This window comes from Arachis ipaensis, chromosome B5, assembly GCF_059453495.1.
Source record: "Arachis ipaensis isolate K30076 ecotype BB chromosome B5, ASM5945349v1, whole genome shotgun sequence".
Taxonomy (NCBI): Eukaryota; Viridiplantae; Streptophyta; class Magnoliopsida; order Fabales; family Fabaceae; genus Arachis; species Arachis ipaensis.
In genome coordinates, this window is record NC_142440.1 from 1,822,406 (window position 1) to 1,842,969 (window position 20,564).

At 40.5% G+C, this 20,564-nt stretch overlaps 3 protein-coding genes across 3 annotated transcripts; all 3 read right to left on the reverse strand.

Annotated features, from left to right (window-relative positions):
- Positions 1-3,823: 3,823 nt before the first annotated feature.
- Positions 3,824-4,928, reverse strand: LOC148563196 (uncharacterized). Its single transcript, XM_088486045.1, has 2 exons — positions 3,970-4,928; positions 3,824-3,848 (listed from the first exon to the last, which is right to left on the reverse strand). Exons 1-2 carry the CDS (start codon positions 4,926-4,928, stop codon positions 3,824-3,826), a joined length of 984 nt encoding a protein of 327 aa, XP_088342171.1.
- A 5,085-nt stretch (positions 4,929-10,013) lies between these two features.
- On the reverse strand, positions 10,014-13,520 carry LOC107642377 (disease resistance protein RPM1-like). The gene has a single exon (XM_016345710.3). It carries the CDS (start codon positions 12,991-12,993, stop codon positions 10,162-10,164), a length of 2,832 nt encoding a protein of 943 aa, XP_016201196.1. The 5' UTR covers positions 12,994-13,520; the 3' UTR covers positions 10,014-10,161.
- Positions 13,521-14,983: 1,463 nt separating this feature from the next.
- On the reverse strand, positions 14,984-19,775 carry STRS1 (DEA(D/H)-box RNA helicase family protein). The gene is made up of 13 exons (XM_016345711.3): positions 19,045-19,775; positions 18,837-18,961; positions 18,179-18,286; positions 17,985-18,065; positions 17,526-17,604; positions 17,225-17,310; positions 17,086-17,142; positions 16,935-17,002; positions 16,610-16,678; positions 16,439-16,532; positions 15,699-15,863; positions 15,506-15,598; positions 14,984-15,349 (listed from the first exon to the last, which is right to left on the reverse strand). The coding sequence occupies exons 1-13, from the start codon at positions 19,571-19,573 to the stop codon at positions 15,257-15,259; spliced, it is 1,647 nt and encodes a 548-aa protein (XP_016201197.1). The 5' UTR covers positions 19,574-19,775; the 3' UTR covers positions 14,984-15,256.
- Between the last annotated feature and the right edge of the window lie 789 nt (positions 19,776-20,564).

Here is a 20,564-nt window from a genome sequence, read left to right on the forward strand (position 1 = left end):
AGGGATGTGCGTAGGGATTAATGGCCTTGGTAACGGTGCGTCTTTAATGACTGCCCCGCTTTTACCATTGTGCCCCTAACGTACTTATAAATACTTTTCCTCTCTTTCATTGTTTCGTTTCTGCGATTTTTCAAATTTCCCCTTCATTCGTTCGTGCTGCATTCTTGTATCTTCGAAGGCTTTCGTTTCCTCCAACCCTCATTTCCAGATAAAGGTTAGTTCTTTTTGGAACATGCTTTTCTATTTGCATGCCTTTATTTTGTAGATAGGTTGGTTTGTAGACTTTAGTTCCGTATTCCCTCCCTTTAGAGACCGTGTTTTTTATTTTTCTTTTCTTTTTTCCCTTGTAGGTTTTTGTTACCTTTTTAAGAAAAAGAAATGGCTTCCGTAGATGTCCTTTCTCAGTGGGTTGATGTCACGGTCCTAGGGGAGGAACCCTCGGTCGATACTGATTTTCTCACCCACCTTCGTACTCACCACAGAATTTGTACTTCTGAGGAGGACGAACCGAAGTATGAGTTGGTAGTCCCGGGTCCTGAAGACCGGGTTTGCTTTGGGAGGGCTAATGAGGCGGCCCCTCATTTTTTCTTTATGTATGAGTGTATGATCACCCGTTTGGGTGTTTTTCTTCCTTTTTCAAACTTTGAGATGTCTGTTTTGCGTCACTGTCGGGTTGTTCCTACTCAGCTTCACCCCAACTCTTGGGGTATTTTGAAAATTTATCAATTTATTAGCCAAGTTTTGGAGTTTCCGACCTCTTTGAAGATTTTCTTCTATCTTTTTCATATGACTAAACCCTTTAGTGGGCTAAACAATAAGCAACAGTGGGTATCTTTCTGAGCCATACAGGGTCGGAGAGTTTTCACACTTTTTGACGAATCCTTCCACGACTTTAAAAATTATTTTTTCAAAGTTCAAGCTGTAGAGGGTCACCACCCCTTTTTCTTGGACGAGAGTTCTTCTCCTCGCTTTCCTCTATACTGGCTGGAGGCCTTCCCCTGCGAGAAATATGGTCTGGACGACCTGGACGAGGTAGAAGCAGCCATTGTGGGGTTCCTCCGAGAAGTGTGGGGGAGGGCCCCATATTTGGACACTAAAAAGTTTCTCCAGGGGTCCCCGACCTTTGTCCAGGTACAGCTAGGTAGCTTTTTCTAATTTGCTTCCGACTTATGATCTCTTGTACCAACTTGTCTAATTTTTTAGTTACTTCTTGTTTTTGTAGAGATGGCGAAGCAGAATGCTCAGAAATCTTATCAGAGGGTCCAGGAGGCCAAAGCGAGGTCTCGTGCCAGGACTGGTGGCGCCAGGGCGGTTATCTCTCCTCCTCCTCCTCCTCGGAACGTTGGGACTCCCTCCCAGCCTATTGTGATTTCTTCTTCTGCTTCCTTTTAGCCGCCCCCCTCTTCCCGACCTTCTCCTGAGCCAGAGAATAAGAAGCGCAAGACCTTAGAGTCTGGCTCTTCTGGTGAGGTGAAGGCGGATGCTCTTGCATTCGTCCGAAAGAACATCTACCCCCAAGCTCGTATAAGCATGGATGATGTGTCTGTTCATCACCACCTTACCACTCTGGTTGAAGAGAGTCTCAAGGCGGCGGGGGTTTGTGGCAAACTCTTGGATATTTTTGAGAAGGCTCCTCTCAGCTCTTTAGGAATGACCTCGAGGGTCGAGGAGCTGGAAGGAAGGCTTCGTATATATCAAGAGCATGAGAGGGAGTTGAAGGAGGAAGTCACCAAGCTGAAGGAGGAGAGAGATAACCTCCGGGAGAAGGGGAGAAAGTTGCAAGCCCAATGCAACATGGAGGTGGACTTGAGAAAAACAGCGCAGGGCAGCTATCAAAAATTATTTGAAGATCTTGTGGCTGTGAAGAATGATCTGCTGAATTCTCGGAAGGCCTATGCCGAGTTGGAGGACTCTATTGCTGATGGCGCCGAGGAGGCTTGGAGGGTCTTTAAGGAGCAGGTCGGAGTCATTGCTCCTGACTTGGACCTTTCTCCTTTAGATCCTGACAAAGTCGTCATTGACGGTGCCATTGTGGATCCTCCTATCCCTGTGATTGTTTCCGAGTCAGAATTGAAGACTCGGGGGCAGAGGATCATAGAGTCCCCTCCTCGTCCTAAGGACGCTCCGAGCTCTTCTACTGTTCCTCCGACTTCCTCTCCTATGGATGCCTCTCTTCCTGGTCCCGGTGGTGCTCCTTCTGACTCTGGTGGTGGTGATCCGTCCATTCTTCCTTTGGAAAAATAATTTTGTTGGCTATATGGGGGCCCGGCCTGTGGGTCCCTCCTTTTTTTAAACTTCTTATGTTTGTTTGTTGAACAATTTCTTTCTGGCCTTTTAAGGCCGTAAACAAAAAATACCCCTTTTTGATAAGGGTTTAAGTTAAAATAAGTACCTTTTTTTGGATAAGGGTTTTTAAGTTACCTTATGTGTGTATGCTTTTTGATAGTGACTTTTCGAACCTTGATCTTTTCTAAAGAAAAAACCCTTTCTTTGTCTGTCTTTTTGCACCTTTTTGTTTTAAGGATTTTAAGGACAGCTTTCTGATCTTTTCCCGGGTTTTTCGATCTCTTTTGTTTATTCCTCGTACTCAATTTTGTTTTATTGAGTTTTCATGACTTAGGTTATTTTTGCAATTCGTTTTCTATTTCTACTCGGTCTTTTCATTTCGACTTATGAGTCGGAATGTTTCCGAGTTTCTTACGATCACCTATTATAACCTCTTTACACCGACTTGTACCTCGTCATTTTATCCTGACGACCATCTAGGTCGGTTCATGGGATTTTCACGTTTTGTCGAGTTTAAGTCGGTGCGTTTCGTAGAAAGAGAAAACAACAAAGGAATTTAAGAGATATTTGTAAAAAGATCTTTATTAATTGGGGAGGTACTTTATTGCTGCTAAGGATTTTTGACAGTCTATTTCCCTTAGCCCCTACTATGATGCCTCGTTAAAAACCCTTCTCCAGAAAAAACCCTTTGGTTTTGGGAAAAAATCATGAAGTTGGGAAAAGAGTACATCAGGGAGTAGATTTCGCTTTTAGCTATAGTACCTTTTCATGTTACAAGCATGCCACGACCTTGGTAACTCGGTGCCGTTTAAGTCGGTCACCTTATAATAACCTTTTCCTAAGACCTCATTAATTTTGTAAGGTCCCTTCCAATTTGCAGCGAGCTTTCCTTCCCCTGATTTGTTGACTCCAATGTTGTTTCTGATCAAGACCAAGTCGTTCGGGGCGAATGCTCTTCGAATGACTTTTTTGTTGTACCTTGTAGTCATCCTTTGCTTCAACGCTGCTTCTCTTATATGGGCTTTCTCTCGGATTTCGGGGAGCAAGTCGAGCTCCTCTTTGTGCCCCTGTATATTTCCGATCTCGTCATGGAGAATCACTCTTGGGCTTTGCTCGTTGACTTCTATTGGGATCATGGCTTCTACGCCATAAACTAGTCGGAATGGTGTTTCTCCAGTGGCGGATTGGGGGGTCGTCCTGTAAGCCCATAGCACTTGTGGGAGTTCTTCAGCCCAAGCTCCTTTTGCATCTTGTAATCTCTTCTTTAGCCCTGCCAGTATGACTTTGTTGGCTGCCTCGGCTTGTCCATTGGCTTGCGGGTGCTCCACCGAGGTGAACTGGTGTTTGATTTTCATACTGGCTACTAGGTTTCTAAAGGTTGAGTCGGTGAACTGGGTTCCATTATCTGTAGTAATGGAATGAGGTATCCCATACCTTGTGATGATATTTTTGTAGAGGAACCTCCGACTTCTTTGTGCGGTGATGGTGGCTAATGGTTCTGCTTCTATCCACTTTGTGAAATAATCTATTCCCACGATCAGATATCTGACCTGTCCTGGCGCCTGGGGAAAAGGACCTAACAAATCCATTCCCCATTTTGCAAAGGGCCATGGAGAAGTGATACTGATGAGTTCCTCCGGGGGAGCCACGTGGAAATTTGCATGCATCTGACATGATTGGCACTTTTTCACAAATTCTGTGGCATCTTTCTGCAAGGTTGGCCAGTAGAATCCAGCTCGGATCACTTTCCTGGCTAATGACCTTGCCCCGAGATGGTTTCCGCAGATCCCACTATGTATCTCCTCTAACACCTCGGTAGTTCTTGAGGTCGGCACGCACTTTAATAATGGTGTTGATATCCCCCTTCTGTAGAGAATATTTCTCACCAAGGTGTAGTATTGTGCTTCCCTACGAATTTTCTTAGCCTCTTTTTCCTCCTTCGGGAGGATGTCAAATTTTATGTATTCGACCAAGGGGTTCATCCATCCGAGGCTTAATCCGACTACCTCAAGGACCTCCTGTTTGTCTTCTACTTTTACCACGGAGGGTTCCTGGAGAGTTTCTTGGATCAGGCTTCTGTTATTCCCTCCTGGCTTGGTACTTGCTAGCTTGGATAGGGCGTCTGCTCTGCTGTTTAGATCCCGAGTTATGTGTCTCACCTCGGTTTCTGCAAAGCGCCCAAGGTGTTCCAGGGTTTTTTCCAAGTACCTCTTCATATTTGGGTCTTTTGCCTGATATTCTCCACTTATTTGGGAGGTCACCACTTGTGAGTCGCTGTATACCATCACCTTTGTAGCACCGACTTCTTCCGCCAGCTTCAATCCAGCAATCAGGGCTTTGTACTCTGCCTGATTATTTGAAGCCGGGAATTCAAATTTGAGAGAAACCTCTATCTGGGTTCCTCTTTCATCCACCAGTATTATGCCTGCACCGCTTCCTGTTTTGTTTGAGGATCCATCTACATAGAGTTCCCATGTAGTTGGTTTTTCCTCTTGGTCTCCTGCGTATTCTGCAATGAAGTCGGTGAGGCACTGGGCTTTAATCGCCATCTGAGTTTCATACTTCAAGTCGAACTCGGAGAGCTCTATTGCCCATTGAACCATTCTCCCTGCAACATCCGTCTTTTGAAGGATTTGCTTCATGGGTTGGTTCGTGCGGACTTTTATTGTGTGAGCTTGAAAGTAAGGCCGTAGTCTTCGTGAGGCTACTACTAAGGAGTAGGCAAACTTCTCTAGTTTGTGGTACCTTAGCTCAGGGCCTTGTAGAACTTTATTGATGAAATATATTGGGTGCTGACCGGCCTCGTCTTCTCTTATCAGGGCCGATGAGACGGCCTTATCTGCTACAGATAGGTATAGGACGAGGTCTTCTCCAGCTACAGGTCGAGTTAGAATAGGAGGTTGGCTCAAGAATCTTTTGAACTCCTGGAACGCCTCCTCGCATTCAGGAGTCCATTCGAACTGACATCCCTTTCTCAATAAAGAGAACAGCGGAAGGGATTTTCTTGCTGATCCTGCCAAAAATCTGGAGAGGGCTGCAAGTCGGCCATTCAGTTGTTGGACCTCTCTTAAACAAGTCGGGCTTTTCATCTCCAGGATAGCTCTACACTTATCGGGATTTGCTTCGATCCCTCTTTGTGTCAGCATAAACCATAGAAATTTTCCTGCCTCTACCGCGAAGGCACACTTTGCGGGATTTAGTCTCATCCCGTGTAACCTTATGGTGTCGAAGAATCGTGAGAGATCTGACAAGAGGTCGACTTCTTTTTCGGTTTTCACCAACATGTCGTCGACGTATACTTCCATTAGGCTTCCCAGGTGAGAGGCGAACACCTTATTCATCAGCCTCTGGTATGTGGCCCCTGCATTTTTCAATCCAAATGGCATGACCACGTAGCAGAAATTAGCTCGGGGTGTGATGAATGATGTCTTCTCCTGGTCTGGCTCATACATCGGGATTTGGTTATACCCCGAGTAGGCGTCCATGAATGATAAGTATTGATACCCCGAGCTGGAGTCTACTAAGGTATCAATGCTTGGCAGTGGATAAGGGTCCTTGGGACAGGCCTTATTTAAGTCGGTATAGTCGACACACATTCTCCAGTTGCCATTTTGTTTTTTGACTAGCACTACATTGGGTAGCCATGTTGGGTACTTGACTTCTCTGATGAAGCCGGCTTCTAGGAGTGCCTGTACTTGCTCTTCTACTACCAGGGCTCGTTCCGGGCCGAGCTTGCGTCTTCTTTGTTGTACAGGTCGAGACCCCGAGTAGACCGAAAGCCTGTGGGACATGAGCTCGGGGTCTATTCCTGGCATGTCGGAGGCCTTCCAGGCGAAGAGATCGGAGTTATCTCTTAGGAGCTTAGTCAACCCTTGTTTTAGGGTTTCCCCTAGGTTGGCTCCTATGTGAGTGACTTTCCCTTCTTCTTCGCCGACCTGTATCTCTTCGGTTTTTTCTCCTGGCTGTGGTCGTAGCTCTTCTCTAGCCCTTGCACCTCCGAGCTCTATTGTGTGGACTTCTCGGCCCTTCCCTCTCAGGTTTAGGCTTTCATTGTAGCATTTCCTTGCCAATTTCTGGTCCCCCCTTACCGTTGCTATCCCCGCTGAGGTCGGAAATTTCATACAAAGGTGGGGAGTGGATACCACCGCTCTGAGTCGATTAAGGGTAGCTCTGCCGATTAAGGCATTATATGCTGACCCTACGTCGATGACTATGAAGTCTATACTCAGAGTTTTTGATTTTTCCCCTTTTTCAAAAGTGGTGTGGAGGGGCAAAAATCCTAGTGGCTTTATTGGCGTGTCGCCTAGCCCGTATAAGGTGTCAGGGTAAGCTCTCAACTCTTTCTCATCTAACCCTAGTTTATCAAAGGCGGGCTTAAAAAGGATGTCCGCTGAGCTTCCTTGGTCCACTAGGGTTCTATGGAGATGGGCATTTGCCAGGATCATAGTTATTACCACTGGATCATCATGTCCAGGGATTATTCCTTGCCCATCTTCTTTCGTGAATGAAATGGTAGGGAGGTCGGATGACTCTTCTCTGACCTGGTATACTCTCTTAAGATGCCTTTTGCGAGAGGATTTGGTGAGTCCCCCTCCCGCGAACCCCCCTGAGATCATATGGATATGTCTTTCCGGAGTCTGCGGTGGTGGGTCTCTTCTATCTATATCATCTCGCTTTCTCTTGCCGTGATTGTCCGACCTTTCTATGAGATATTTGTCAAGCCGACATTCTCTAGCCAGCTTTTCTATCACATTTTTAAGGTCGTAGCAGTCGTTTGTGGAGTGACCATATACTTTATGGTACTCACAGTAGTCGCTGCGGCTCCCCCCTTTTTATTTTTAATGGGTCTGGGGGTGGTAACCTTTCAGTGTTACAAATCTCTCTGTATACATCCACTATAGAAACTTTCAGAGGAGTATAAGAGTGATATTTTTTTGGTCTATCGAGACCGAGTTCTTCCTTTTTCTTGGTTTTCCTCTCCCTCTCTTTTGCTGAGGGAAGGTGCCCAGGTCGCCAACTCAGGTCTCTCAACTTGGCATTTTTCTCCATATTGATGTACTTTTCAGCTCTTTCTTGTACATCACTTAAGGAGATGGGGTGTCTTTTTGATATGGACTGTGAGAAGGGACCTTCCCTGAGTCCATTGACTAATCCCATTATGACTGCCTCGGTGGGCAGGTCTTGAATCTCTAAACATGCTTTATTGAACCTTTCCATATAGGCTCGCAAGGATTCTCCGACCTCCTGTTTTATTCCCAGGAGGCTTGGTGCATGTTTCACTTTGTCTTTCTGGATGGAGAACCTCATCAAGAACTTTCTTGAAAGGTCTTCGAAACTGGTGACCGACCTTGGAGGGAGGCTGTCGAACCACTTCATCGCTGCTTTCGATAGGGTGGTCGGGAAAGCTTTGCATCGCGTAGCGTCGGAAGCATCAGCTAGGTACATCCGACTTTTGAAATTGCTTAGGTGATGCTTCGGATCTGTGGTTCCATCATAGAAGTCCATATCGGGGCTTTTGAAGTTCCTTGGAACTTTTGCCCTCATTATTTCCTCGCTGAAAGGATCCTCCCCTCCTAGTGGTGGTTCTTCTCGTTCGTCTCGGGAGTTCCGACCTTTGAGGGAGGATTCTAACTTTAAGAGTTTTCTTTCTAACTCTTTTCGTCGCTCCATCTCCTCTTTTAGGTTCTTTTCAGTTTCCTTTTGTCGCTCCCGTTCCTATTCTAACAGTTCCATGAGCTTAGTTGCATGGGAGGGGCCCTCTTTCTCTGATTCGCGCCCTTCTGAAGAATTCACCTTCGGATTTTTTATTCCGGAGGTATCTTCCCTGTGTTGGTCATTGGCTTCCTGGTGAAGTGTCAAGTCTGCATCCTTGTTTCCGGTGTCCAGATTCTCTTGTTCAGAATCTGACTCCACATGACCCTCTTCAGGGGATCTATCCGCCATCACTGGTTGATCTCTCGGGTCCCCGGCAACGGCGCCAATGTTACAATGGGTAACCGGAGATTAATGGGCTGGATGGTGTTGGTTGGCCCAAACGTATGAATGAGGAGGATTCCAAGTGGATCCGCAACTCGGTGCCCTCCGTCCGACTTGTGCGTGCGAAAGAATGAGGGGTGGTACCTGCAAAGACACTCCGATGCCTAAGTCAGCAAGAGTGTTAGCAGGTCTAGAGAGTATTGGGACTTAGAGATACCTGAGAAGTGTCAGTGTATTTATAGTGGTGAACCAATAACCACCGTTGGAGTAGTGCCACTTTTTTAGGGTGTTAACCGTCCCTTTATCTTAGGGAAGTTAAGATATGGCTTGTGGAAGTGGGTAGAGAGATTCTAGGGGCAGTTATTTATTCAAATGAGTGCTTATCTGCCAGCTAACCCTCGTTCCCGACTTCTTTAGAGCAAGTCGTGTCGAGTACCGACTTCCTAAGACGAAGATTGGTACTGGGTGAGGTCAACCCTTTGGGTTGGGCCTTTTTACTTGGATCCTGGGCCTTAGCGTTGGGCCAGGGTATGAACATTATTGTTATAAGTAATTGTTATATTTTGAAAACAAATAAAATTATTACTCATTAATTTTATTATTTTTAATATTAAAAATAGTTAAACTTTAAATTTAATTAACTTCAAAAAATTTTATAACAAAATTTATTATTTGTATTTTCATTTAAAAATTTCATTTTTTTTTATATTTTGTTTATTATTCCGTACCGGATACATATACTAATATATGTATAAAAGACACTAATCACATAAAAGACCTTTAAGTTTAAGGGAAAAAAATAATTCAACTGATTAGGTTAAAATCTTTTTAAATACATTATACATGTAATGAAATATGGAATTATAAAATACTCTTGGACAATTAGAGGCGGAATCTATTCAGTATCTTCCAAAAATACCAGAACAAAAGTAACAGGTTTTTCACTCTAAAATGAAAAATAGGACAATTTATAGTGATGAACTTTTTAATATTTTAATTTATCTTAAAAGGCATAAAAGATTATCGATATAACTTAGGCTTAGAGAATTTAAAAGAGGAAGGAGGGGTTAAAATGGAATGGACTATAAAATATGAACAAAACAGTGAGATATGAGTCATCCGATTTTTTAGAGGCTTACAATGAATTAAATAAGAATTTATACAAGTTTTATTTTCGACTTGATAATGTTAAGAAGGCAAAAAAAAAAAAAAAAAACAGTTCAAATTTGTTTCATTAATCTAACAACATTTAACGAATGTTAAATAGGACAAGTTCTGGTTGTTTTTGGTTATTTTTTTTTTTTGGTTACCAAATATTTCTGCTTTCCACTTTTGTCCTTCTACTAATATACTATTATTATTATATTTTTCATTTATCAAAATTTTTTGAATATAAACTCTTGTTTTGAGCTACTTTGTTATACTAAAGGGAGTATTAGAGATATAATCATTAGTGTTACTTTTTTCTATCACCCGAAAATCAGTTTAAGCTTTTGGGAAGATGTTTAAGCTTTTGGGAAGATGTTTATTATCCCTAGTACTTCAGATGGTTATTCTAGATAGTATGAGGATGTTCATTTTGTAACTCATATAACCCATTGTACAAATAAGCCATTGTCTCCCTAGCGGAACTCTATACTAAAAGAGCTATGAGCTATGATATCTGATATGGGAAACTACCATCACCCTAAAACTATAGTAGTCATACATTCATTCATGCAACCATATTTTTTTTTGTTGGTAAACCAAAATGTTAAACAATTTTATTCATCAACCTCTGAATTCAAGAAGCAAATGATGCATACAATGTGATGGCAAAAAAATAAAAAAAAGTTGCCATGACTGACATATGCAATCTGATGGAAAACAGAAGTTTGAAGTTTGAAGAGTGAATGAATGCTAAACCTTCCAAAGAGTAGGAAGCTCTAGACTTCTCATTACAGCACTAGAATCAGTCTCTCTCTCCCCAAAAGTGTCTAAAGAATAGACATCCCAACCACCATCCCTCCAATATGTGGAGTATACAACTGGAACATGTTGTACTCTCCAATTATCTTTGCCTCCATTTGGACGCAGTGCTGAAATCAATTCTTCAGGCATGTCGAAAAACTCGATTGACTTTAGTTTACTTAGGTGTTCAATGCCTAATGGTACCTGCGTCAATGCGCCGCAGCGCTGGATGATCAGCTTCTTAAGTCCAGGCATTGCTCCCTCCTCCATGATCATAGATTTCAGTCCATCTATTTCATCAAGGCCTAAAACCTTAAGATTTTGGAACTTGTCAGCCCTGAAATGCAATTTGTCTCCAACATAAACCTGAAGAAACTCAAGATGCCTTAGATTTGGCAAGTCTTGAAGATATACCAGAGGATCCTCCTTTAGCCTGCTCCATTTTAGATGCACTTTGGCCAAATTCTTGAGAGATTGAATCCATTGTGGGAACTTCTCTAAACGTCCACTCAAGTAGAGTTGCCGGAGATACTGAGGAGGGTTGGAAATGCAGTGAATGTCAATGATCTCATCTTCATTGATTGCAGTTATGGACAATGACCGGAGATTGATCATCTTCTCAATGGAAAAGCACAAAGCAGCCCCATCTTCTCGCCTCATCTTCCTTATGCCGAGCCTCCTAAGTTGTGTAAGTTTTCCAAGCTCAATCATCAAGGCCTTACTTCCTTGGTCTACCTCTATGAAACATAGCTTTTGCAAAGATTGCATCCTTCCTATTGGGGCAGACACCTTGAAGCCATACTTTGAATGGAAGTAAGCATAGGATTCAATCTCATATCGATACACCAAGAGATGGCGCAATCGCTGCAGCTCCACAATTTCAACAGGTAATTCTGTGACATTGGAGTGTTTAAGGTCCAATGTCTCAAGGTGTTGCAGCTTCTTAATGGAGGCTGGAATGCTTTTCACCTTTGTATTCTTCAGACTCAGGAACTTTAGAAGGTAAAGATTGACAACTTGAGCAGGAAAAACCTGCAATGGAGAATCCTGCAAATCTAACACTCTAAGTAACCTATAACCAGTGGAACATACTGCATGTAGAGAAAAATCATGGTTAGCATCTGATAAGGCAAACATTAGCAGAGATCTAAGTTGGAATGTCTTGTTTTGCTGAATGTTATTCATTGTGTTTATGACTGATAGGCGTCGAACTTTGTCTGGCCAGGTTATGTCTGGTTCTTTTGCTATGGTTGCAAAGTTCTGATTCTTTGATTTCAGAGTGACAATCTCCCTAATGAGGTCGTGCATTCGACACGTCTTCATCCTGCCATCACTGGTTTTCTGTACTACTTGTAGCAGACTTCTGTTCAAGAGCTCTTTGAGGTAACTGTCTGCAACTTCCTCCAGTGTCTTTCCATCTTCTCCAACCACGAACCCTTCGGCTATCCACAAACGAATCAATCTCATATGCTCAATGGCATGAAATTCTGGGAAGATGCTTAAGTACAACAAGCAGGATTTTAGGTAGTAAGGTAACTCATTGAAGCTCAGGGAAAGCACTTTCTTCATGTCCTCCAGCTTGTCATTGCCTTCCATTTCAGCCCCAAAACTTCTGCAAACCATTTGCCATTCTTCTATGTTAGTTTTATCCCTTGTGGCCAAAGCACCACTGATTGCTACAATTGCTAGTGGCAGACCCCCACACAGTTTCAAGATATTCCAGCAAACTTGTTCCAAGTGAGAAGGGCATGAGTTCCCCTGAAATGTCTTCCTACAAAAAAGTGACCAAGCTTCATGCTCAGACAAGAATTCAAGGTTATATACCTTACCAAACTCAGCACACGAAGACATAGCCACGTTTCGCTTGCGCGTGGTAAGCATTACTCTGCTGCCTCGGCTATTGTTGGGGAGAGCATATTTCACAGAATCCCAGACATTTACATGCCATACATCATCCAACACAATCAGGTACCTGCTTCTCTGAAGCAAATTCTTGATCACCTCTTTAAGCTTGTCACTTCTCATTTGTCCAACTGCTTCAGGGGCTGGTTTGCCAATCACATTGTAAAGCTGTTGAACCAGGTCTCTCAGGAGCTCTTCTAACTTGAAAGATTGAGAAACAATAACCCAAGCATGAATCCTGAAACGCTTCTTCACTTTTGGGTCATCATAAACTTGCTTTGCCAATGTAGTTTTCCCCAACCCTCCCATTCCATAAATGGCAATCACATCCCTATTTGGTTCATCTTTGAAAAGCAAATCACTTAGCTGCTTCTTGGGTGTGTCAATTCCTACAAGATCAGCTTCCTCTAGCAGAAGCGCGTCGCCTTGGCTATCAAGCCTTGACGACAGCCTCTGACTAGACCTTGAGCCTATCCCATACATGCTGGGACGCTCCATGGAGATAACATCCAATCTGGACTTGATCTCTTGTATGTGTGAACCGATCTGGCGCCGAGCTTTCAAGGTTTTCCATGTGAAAACAATCTTGTGAGTAAGAGAAGAATTGCTGCCATGCATATGTTGATCAACAAGGCGAACATTGAACTCATCTATAGCATCTTCCATTTCATAAGCAATCTCTCTAACTCTCTTGATCCATTCTTGGAGTTCATGGTCTTTGTCTTCAAGTGCATCAGCCACCCTTAAGATGGCCTTGTGCCGTTCCAGTTCGCCTTTAATATGCCGAATATCATCACTCACCCCTCTCTGGAGATTCACTTCTTCTTGAAGTAAAGTAGTCAGCTTGTCCAATAGAAAGGACACTGGACTTTCTGCCATCTAACTTCAATCTTTTCTTCTCTCTTTTTCAATGATTTCTTTTTTATAAGAACTAAGAAGTCTGGTTTGTATGAAGGACTTGTGAACCTGTTTTCTGGGTTGTAGTTTTTATTCTCAGGAATGGGTTCTAATAAGCACTAGGAAGGAAATGGTCAACCACCATTATATTACTATTTTCTAAGGTCCTTTTGCTTGTAGCTCACAAAGTCCTACATAATAAAACCATTTCTCCACACGATGAAAAGGATGTTTCATGGTATTTTCCGGGAACAAAACAAGAAGACATACTATGAGCAAGCTTTTGTTTTTTAATTAAAAAGTCTAAGATATTGCCAATGATAAAATCCAATTATATATTATCCATCATAAGCTGATTTTAAAAGAGGAAACTCGTCGCTGCAAAGTGCAAATCTTTGAATCTACACTGCGTCATGTGATTTACCAAAATGGTTTATAGGGATGAATTTGTTTCTGTGAAGAGAGGGCAAAGGCCTAACCATTGGGGTTGCCTAAAGGACATTGACCACAAAATTGGCTTGGCTACATTAACAGAATCCTGAATATTCTAAGAAAACAAGTACATAGAGTTGCCTTGTAACTTCTGGGTGGTTACTTAGTAAGTTTGTTTGGCTGGAAACGTTGATTCTTATTGTTTTTCATCAACTATTGTGGTCTCTAATACGCGTCCAGATTATGCAATTCGCTTTGGGTATAGACTTAAGTACTTACAAATAACAGATTGCACATCATGTGCAAACTAACTCAATCCACGCGCCATGGTGTGGAATATTGACCAATATTTTTCTATATTTAAAAAATTATACAAAGTTCCACTATTTTGATATTTTCTTTTTTCTCAGCATGCCTAAATTAAAATGCAGATAAAAAATTAGACCAGCATCACACGAAATTTTATTTTATTTTCTCAGCGGCTCTCACGGAATGCCGTACTAATACTGCGGATACAAACTTTTTTGCTGACCATTCCTACGAGGCGCCTGTCGCCGCTAATTTCAAAGGCTTAAAAGTTAAAATACATATCATAATTAAAAATACAAAAACAAATATATTGTTCATAATATAAAAGTTAAAACAATCATGTTATATATAAACAAAAAAAAAAAAAAAAACAAATCAATCACATATATAAATACAAAATATATTTTAAAATATATATATATATAAAACAACACATAAATATACACAAATATATAATTATCAATTTTTAATATGCACATAATATTATTATTAATATAAAAATGCTTATAAAGATCGAACAATTTCTATCAGCATTGTGATATGATCATATAATCCACATTTACTTTTATATAAATTCCTTTAAATAATTCTGAATTTGACGTTTACGACAAATGAAAAATTAAAAATTTCAGCTCTACAGGCTGCAGCCACAATGAAATTCAATTCCACAATTGTCCATTTGCAATTATGTCAATTGTCAACTACGTCACTGTTAACAGCTGTAATTCCACGCTAATACTTACAATATTGAATATAGAGAGTAATATATTTCCACGCACTTATGGATGAATAGTTTAACATATCCATCCTCAAACATAATGCACGTCTCTTAACCACAAGAAGAGAACAGACTTCATAAATGACAATATATATATAAAGAAATTAATTGATGCAAAAAAATATACTCGTCAACACGTCTTAAATGAAAGTCACCTTGGCTCAAATGGTCACAACTTAGCTATGAGGTCAGAGTAGTGACTGATTATCAAGGGCCTTAATTAGACGATAGAATATACTAAGGAAATATTCTGAAAGAGGGGGAAGGGGGGATGTAAAAATATTCCAGAACATTTTTCTTGTAAGATACACTTCAAGCTGTGAACATCTTCTCAGGCATATGTGTTGCCAAACAGAATGAAATAATTACCACTTACCAGGATTTTTCTTAAAACTATTTAAGTGCAGAGCAAATGATACAAAACCTATAAAAATAAATAAATAACTGAACCCCTGAAACATAAATTATAGAATTTAATAAACCATTATAGATGCTAAATTGTAGTTATACAAAGTGAATACAAGGATTATCATCTCACGAAAGAAAAGGACAAAATCTTCTGATCCATAAATGCTACGAGAGGAAAAGACTAGCTAATCGACTTCTGGCTCTAATAATATATGCTTATTTCCTTTTTAAAGGAACAAGTAACCAGGAGGTAAAAAGAATAAACAACTGAATTCCAATATTCATCCAACCAAAAACTAACCGTAAGTTAGCATGCATTTAGTCTTCGTCAGAGTTGTCAAATGTAATTTTTTGAGACTTCGGTGCATCAGCGGAAATTTCCTTAAAGTGGGCCCCATAAAGCTTGGACTCCTAATATAACAGAAAATGATAGTTTAAACATCAATTGAATATCTTGCACAAATTCTAAAGGATTGCAATTCAAAGCAAAATTTGTCGCAACAGTCACAAACCATCAGAAACGAAACCTGATCAGGTGCAAAGAGAGAAGTGAAGAAGAAAATATACCTTTTTCTTTACATGTGTGCCAAATTTCAAAAGGGCATCTGGCACAATCTGTCCAGCTTCTCTTAATACATTCACAAGCTCCCCAGCAAGACCCTGAATATTTCCATTCAATAGTCAATGGCAAAAATAAAAAGTTGAGAAACAGCATGACAAGCAAATAAAGAACCTCAAACACATCGGGCATGGATACCACCTTATTCTGCTGTGTGAAAAATGTATGGGCAACACCTTTTTTACCAGCTCGTCCAGTCCGACCAATTCTATGAACATAATCTTCTGTAGTTAAAGGAAAACTATAGTTGATAACAACTTCAACATCTGGAATATCCAATCCACGTGCAGCCACATCAGTAGCAATCTGCCCAATAAATTATAAATTAGGTCAAATAAATGACCGAACAAAGCCAAACACTCTGTGCAGAACAATTGAAAGACCTCAAACCCTATTTATGCACACTATCCACAACAGACATTCAGGGGAGACAAAAACTGTAGTTAAAATAAGAATAAAAATAAAAGGGAACGCTCAGTTGATAATCTCTTTGCCTTCTATTCAGTTTGGATGAAGATCAGTGGAAATAACAAAGTGAATTTATGTCCATTCACTAGTGATGTAAAAGATGGACTTTAGGTTTACGACAGAACCTGAACTAGTTTATCCAATAGTATAGTATATTGTAACATATGGCAGTCACAAAGCTAACCTTGAAAAACTAAATGTTGAATCTTATCACAAACGGAAGTTGGATGCAAAGCATTACATGGATAAGGCAGGAAGATAAATTACTGCTAAAAAGAAATTTACATGGTAAAACTGATGAAAGGAAAATAATCAACCCCCCAACATGTCAGTGTTTCAGAGAAAGGAACACCAAATCTTGCTGGTATTCAAGTACCAATTCATAATCATAATCGCAGTTTGAAGCAGCATACCATTAAAGGGCAGCTCCCATTCTTGAATAATGAAAGTGCCTTTGTACGATCATGTTGTGCTTTGTCTCCATGTATGGACACAACCTTCCAACCTCTGAAAATAATTTATCATGTCACAAGTAGCTAATGTCAACAACAAACACTACATGTGTACACACACACACAGCATACCCTTGTTGAAGCATCCTTTCAACTCGTGTGGTTTCCATTTTGTACAAAACAAAGATCAATACTCGGTTCCTGATAAAAGATGCACACTCTTATCAACATGTAGAACAAAATAGTTAAGTCTGAAGATATCAACTATCAATATGTTTCATGATAACTCGTCCTTTTTAGGCTACAAAAATACATGTATATGTTCATTGAAAACCAAATGAACACTGGAAAATGTTAGGAATTAAGGATAGCAACAACTTGATCCAATGTATTAACTATTCACTGCTTCCTGGGAAGATATCTCTAGTTTTAAGGATTAATTATCATGGAGAGAGACCTCTGAGATTTGTGGTATTTTTCCAGTAAAGCAACCAGTCGCTTATCACGCGCACGGTCATCCAAGACCTATGAATGCAACAAGATTTTTCCACTAGTCAACAAAAACATTTAAAACAAACAAATGTAGACTAGATTTGGTCAATACAGACCTCAACTATCTGCATGACATCATGATTCGCAGCTAAATCTTCTGAACCTACAACAACCTGTCACAAGTTCAAAAATCAGTTTCCACAACTACTAAATAAAAAACTAGTTGAAAGCCTCTTCTAAAATCTAGATACAGACCTTTACAGGGTTGGGATCCATAAACTCCTGTGCTAACTGATGAACTGGTAAGGGCCAAGTAGCGCTAAACATCACCATTTGGCGAACTGCAAATTATTAGAATTCCTTCAATAAAATAAATAAGCTGGGAACAAATTGTGGTAATAAAATACATTTACACAACTCATTGTTGAAGCAAATTTTGAAACTGTAGATCTAGTGCATCAAGTGACAGAATTTAAGGTAAAGGTCAAGAACTAAAATTGAAAGAAGAAAGTTGATATAAAGAAAACCAGGAACAATTAAACTGTAAGCCTCATACCAGAGCATGTCTGACCCAGTATAGAGCGGACTACTTGTTCGAAACCCATGTCAAGCATCCGATCTGCTTCATCAAGCACCTTAGACAAACAAACAATAATATAAGCATCTACTCAACATAAGAATAGAAGCATCATAGAAATACACAAATACAAAAGGAAAGCGAAATGATAGTTGTCACACTGGACACCAAGAAATGGGGGTTATGTAAAGCAGAGCCAACAAGAATTAGATGATACACAAATTATGTCTAAATTCAACTTCGGGGAACTCCAACAATAGCATTTAGTATATGTACAATGAAGTAATTCACATTAAGGTGATCTGGGCCCGCTACTCACTAGTTAGACCACCACGAAAATACATGATTGTTTGACAACTTGTTTTCAATTTCATCTAGAAAAATGCACTACGGGTGAGAACGGATGAACAGCAGTTTGCTAGAAACTTTACTACTTACCACAAAAGATACATCTTTTAGGCTACAGACACCCATTTCAATCAAATCCTGTATACGACCAGGAGTTCCAATGACAATGTCCTGGATAAAAGAGATAAGCATTGTTAAAAGATTCATTTGTTTAAAGTTATTAAACCGAAGAGAAGGAAAGGGGGGGGGGGGGGACAAAGGAAAGGAAAAGCTATATAACTTACGATGCCAGATTTCAGTGACGAGATTTGTGGCCCTTTGGAGGTTCCACCATACAAACAAACTGACTCCACACCACAAGACTTACCAGCATCACACATAACATCTGAAATCTGCAATACAAATAAGAAAGCCTTTAGATGCATATTTATCATTTAGCAAATTAACATCTGTACCCATTAAGTCGAAGATCCAAGTTAAATTCACCAGAGGTTATAATCATGACACCCATCTCACTAAAATATCACGATTCAAGATTACGGTCATAATCAAATGACAGGAAATTATAGCATTCCAAAAAAGAGGGATATATGCTAATAGCTAAGGACATGTACTTTGCACACTATTGAAATAGGAGGTTGAAGTCCATCACGCCTCATGGTTTCTGTGTTTGTGTACAAATATATAAAATTATATGTGAATAACAAGGAGGTAATGTTCATTTTAGTCCTTTGACTAAGTAGGAATAACTCGATTTAGGCAGACACTTAATCAAAGCTACCACACACATTGAAATATCTATTATCGTCAAAACATATTTGAATGTAATGCTGCATCTCAATGAACTAAGCAATAGGCAAAGTGCGACACAATGGTTTTGAAGGATAAAGAGCCTAAAATCAATGAAACAACAACCTATGCATTAAAAGATAAGAAGCATACTTGTTGAGCTAGCTCCCTGGTAGGAGAGAGCACGAGGCAAAGAGGGTTCCGACCCTTCACCGCTTTATTCTTCCGCTTGCTCAGAACGTGCATAACGGCAGGAATCCCGAACGCCAGCGTCTTCCCTGTGGTAACATACATAAAAGCTCATCAAAATCACACTCCGAATTCATTAAATTTTCATCACAAATCATTCACAACAACACACCTGAACCAGTTGCAGCGATTCCGATGAGATCACGACCGTCCAACAAGAAAGGCCATGCACGTGACTGAATCGGCGACGGCTTCTCGAAGCCCTTGCAGCACTCCAGCACGTTTTCCGGCAGCCCCGAACCGGCGAAGCTCTTCACCGGCGCGTACTTCGCCTCTCCGGCGTTCTTCCCGGTAACTACCACATGCCCGTCGGTAACCGACTCATCTCCTCCTCCGCCGCCTCCGCCAGCTCCATCAACGGATTCAGCTTTGGTTTCCTCCACGTTCTCTTCCGAATCGCGCTTGTGCTTCTTCTTCTTCTTTTTCCCCTTGTCGGATTCGGCGGCGTTTCGAGGCTGGATCTCGTCGAGCTTTCTTTTGGGACTAGCGGTTCCGTTTTGTTCTTGGTTGTGTTTGTCTTTGTTCTTGTGCTTTTTCTTCTTCTTTTCGGATTTGAGTTTGGGACTGTTTGGGGCTTCTCCTGCTGGTGATGGCACGGCAACTGGTTCAGCTGCGATAACGGCGTCGTGTTTGCGACCCATGGTTTTGGAGGTGGAAAGTGTGGAACGAAGTGAAGTGAAGGAAAGTAGAAACCGCTACGCAGCGCGCGAACCAGTGCCCGAGAAGAAACCGCACAGAGGCGCAAGTACGAAGGCTTTGTGTAGTATTTGCTAGGGTTTTGACTTTTTTAAATATTTGACCTCTTTATAGTTAGAACTTAGAACTCTAAATTAAAAGCAAATTAAATACATCATCACTTGAACTAAAAATTAAAAGTATAAGGAAAATATACTAATTTTTTTCTTTAAACAAAAATATGTACACAGAATTTTTTCAAAAAAGTTCTCAGAATTATCTTTATCATATTGTAATTAGTTTATAATTTTCATATGTAAGATAAACAAATATGGGAGTGTTATTTTAGTGGTGATTGATATATTATTTTACAAATTTGTCATAAAATAATATATATAATTTACATAAGACCAGTTTTTATTGAAATAATCATTACATTGAAGTTTACAACTAGTTTTACATATAATTGGAATTTTAATTATAGTTTATTTTGGTTTACAAATAATTAGTACAACGATAAATTATGGCCAAATGAAATTATAGAGCTTTTTCAAATGGCATATTCCCAATGAATATTTCCAAATTTGCAGCGGCTTCTGACCAACGGCAAAGAGGGAGAGAGGATGGGACTGGAGAGTGGGGAGGGTTTGTGGATTGTGGCTTCTCTCACGATTTTTTTTTTTGGGTCAAGGGTTTATGGCTTTCTGATGTGGTGATGGCTCAGATCTTCGAAAATGAGCTTATGGCAGGCAAGGCCCAATGTTTGAAAAGAACAAAAAAAAATTCACAGCTCTGCTTCATCATCACATAGTAAAGCTATTGTATTGTAGCTAATTTGGATTGATTTAGTAACTAATTCACTAATCTACTTAAATAAATATTAAGAATTTGAATCTCACTTAATCAAGTGGCCACTTGAATTAAGACATATTATGAAAAAATAAAATAAAATAATTG